Raw genomic sequence first — 2,678 nt, forward strand, 5'->3', positions numbered from 1 at the left:
TCGTTCGTGTTGTGATGGCAGTACACTGTTATATACTTACTAATGTCGAGAAGTGACCAAGAGGAGATCCTATCGTTTCCTTACTGTGATATCACACCCACTGCTAATACCCGAGCCTTGCTATTCATGAAGGTAATATGGAAATCTCCAATTAAGTTCACTTGGTGTTAGAGCCCTTCCTCGACTGCTGAGCAGATAGAGATCTGCCTTCTGGTGGTGGGAGGAGCGGACAGTGAGATGAGTGAGTGAGTCGTGATGCTGGTAGTGCTGGGGATGATGTGGCCGAGGAGTGGTATGGCAGGTGCTACACTGGCCGTGTTGCGGCATTCAACATAGTGGGAGGTGTGTGGCAGTTGACGTATCGCCACCACTACTGGTCCCCTTCAGGCCACACCTGGGAGGAATTGAAGGAGCATCTGCGTACGATGGGCCCTACTAGTAAGGATGTCAAAGTGGACGCCACAGACCTGGGTGATAACGTAAAGTTGATGAGCCTTAGCATCGCTGGATGGTTGGATTATATACACTTGTAAGGACAGAGTTCGACTGTAACGAGTGAGTAGCATGGCCAGGTATAGCGCGCCCATCATTGAGGCATCACCATATTTGATGCACGCTCTCCAGCATCCTGTAGTGGAAGAGGTTATTCATGAGAAGGAACAGGATGTCAATGGAGACAGTGCTAAGATGAATATATTGCAAGCTGGTGCATTGGAGTTGGCAAGGGAGAAGATACGGAAGAGGAAGCAGCTGGAAGAGGTCCTGAGGATAGGCAAAGAAAGGCTAGAGGCTGAGGAGGGAGACGATAGGGAGGGACAAGGACACTCTATTCAGGTGGGAACTGGTGATATTTTTTCCACAAAAAAACTTTCAAGGTAGGAAAAAAGTTTTTATTTTCCAAGGAGTTGAGGAGGCAGAACTGTGTAGGCCTTCCTTGACACTTTTCAGAAAAATGTGTCTGGCAATGAAAATTTGAGAAAGTCTGAAAAATCTTAAAATGGTTTTTATATACTTTTCCTTACACCTCGTGTGTAGATTCCCATAACGTAGTGTTGAGCAAACATGAATTCCAACTCCTGTTTTGCATCGCCATAATGGAAATCTCCCCCCTCCTGTCAGCAGCAGCCTCCATTGAGTAACATGAGACCATACAGAAAGCGTCAGCGGGATGCGGTCGGAGGTGGTAGTCGACGAAGGGCCCCCAAAGGTTTACTTTATGGTGATGATGATGATGTGTGACTTCCACTATCCACTGGGTTCTTCTTGCGTCAATTTGGGTGGATGCTAGTATAAACATGTTTTGGTAGTTCATTAAAATGTTCGGCTTCTGCGCAAAATGCTTTGATCGTTCGCCTGCCGGGGTGCCTCCAAGGGCTAGTGAGGTCATCACCCCACTACCAAGAAGGGTTCAGCTTGGTGTAGGGTCTGGAGGAGGAAAGAGGAAGAAGAGGGATGAGGCTATACAAACAGTCCATTATAGAGGGGCAATACCAAGGCAGCACTATGGTAATTTGTGGAATAGTGGTGACAATTCAACAGCGGAGCGTAGCAAAATCCGCACTAACCGTATTGTTGAGTTCCCCTATCTCTACCCCGAACGAATGGATGCTGGCGAGGTTTTTAGTAAACAGTTTCCCTATGTGTATAGTAATATAGGGGACAACATTGTGGTGTCGAGTCGCACGTTCCCATACTTGTATGATTTCATTCATTCCCATAATTAAGATTTTCAAGATATGTCCCTCGTGGACTTTCGTAATATCGCCACTTCCAATACTCCTACTTTCCCCTACCTCTACAGAGATGGATTCACCACTACGGGTTAGGGCTGCTGCCTTTCCTTATGTGTATGAGGTGAACGCTGAACCTCAGAGGAGCGGAAACGGGAGGTCATCCCGGAAAGCAGTAGTCTTTTCTACGGCTATCCGACGCCGTCGTGTACATGACCATGCATGCTTATTGTAGTATCTCTTCTCATCATCGATTTTGTTGCTGTTGCGAGTCTATAATTAGATCGAACACATCATTGATGGTTGGGAAGGAATCCTCAGGAAGAGCATATCTGCCAAAGGTATGCGTGCCTGCCGGGAACTGTTGACCCCGGTGAAGGGGAAGGATGAGGGGTCGGGTCTGGTCCTTACTCATGGCCGTTCACGGAAATGTTATATGCTATCTCTTAGCAAAACCTTATACCAGTACCGATATCCTCAGCATGGGAGGATAGCCCAATGTTAGTCTGGCACCACGGTCAATGTAACACGCCAGTATTGTAGACCCATACCACACCTCCACCACATCAGGAGTACCCTCACGTGTCTAGAGCCACATTGAATGACTACAGCCACGTGAGTATGGTCGAAGTATCTTCTCCTTCATCAGTATCACTGTCCTTATCGTATTATTACTAAATCTCTCCTGTTATGGACCATACCACCCTATTCAAGTGCTCATGGTGTTGCGTTCCTCCACCCTACCAGGCTCAGGAGAATTACATAGGTGAAGTATGAAGGTAGAAACCCGATCAGGTTGGGTTTTTTGGTGATGTCATCAGCGACTCTTCTCCCAGCGTCAAGTCATTAAAAGTAGGCGATAAGCGAGGCAAGTGCAACGCCAATGTAACTGCCGAAGCAGCGACACGACTCCTCGAGTTGTCGCTGACCTTTCACGACGTGTGCGTG

General features: G+C 47.4%; 1 protein-coding gene across 1 annotated transcript in view; it reads left to right on the forward strand.

Annotated features, from left to right (window-relative positions):
- Nucleotides 1–42: 42 nt before the first annotated feature.
- Nucleotides 43–2,678, forward strand: part of Pmar_PMAR015654 (hypothetical protein) — a gene marked incomplete at both ends in the record, with an annotated part of 6,191 nt that continues 3,555 nt past the window's right edge. Inside the window, 7 exons of the mRNA XM_002788871.1 lie at nt 43–132; nt 172–245; nt 302–342; nt 388–529; nt 573–834; nt 2,014–2,123; nt 2,552–2,602. Coding sequence (XP_002788917.1) covers nt 43–132; nt 172–245; nt 302–342; nt 388–529; nt 573–834; nt 2,014–2,123; nt 2,552–2,602 — 770 coding nt within the window. The remainder of the gene's footprint in view (nt 133–171; nt 246–301; nt 343–387; nt 530–572; nt 835–2,013; nt 2,124–2,551; nt 2,603–2,678) is intronic.

The sequence above is a fragment of the Perkinsus marinus genome (genome assembly GCF_000006405.1).
Source record: "Perkinsus marinus ATCC 50983 genomic scaffold scf_1104296927446, whole genome shotgun sequence".
NCBI classification, from domain to species: domain Eukaryota; phylum Perkinsozoa; order Perkinsida; family Perkinsidae; genus Perkinsus; species Perkinsus marinus.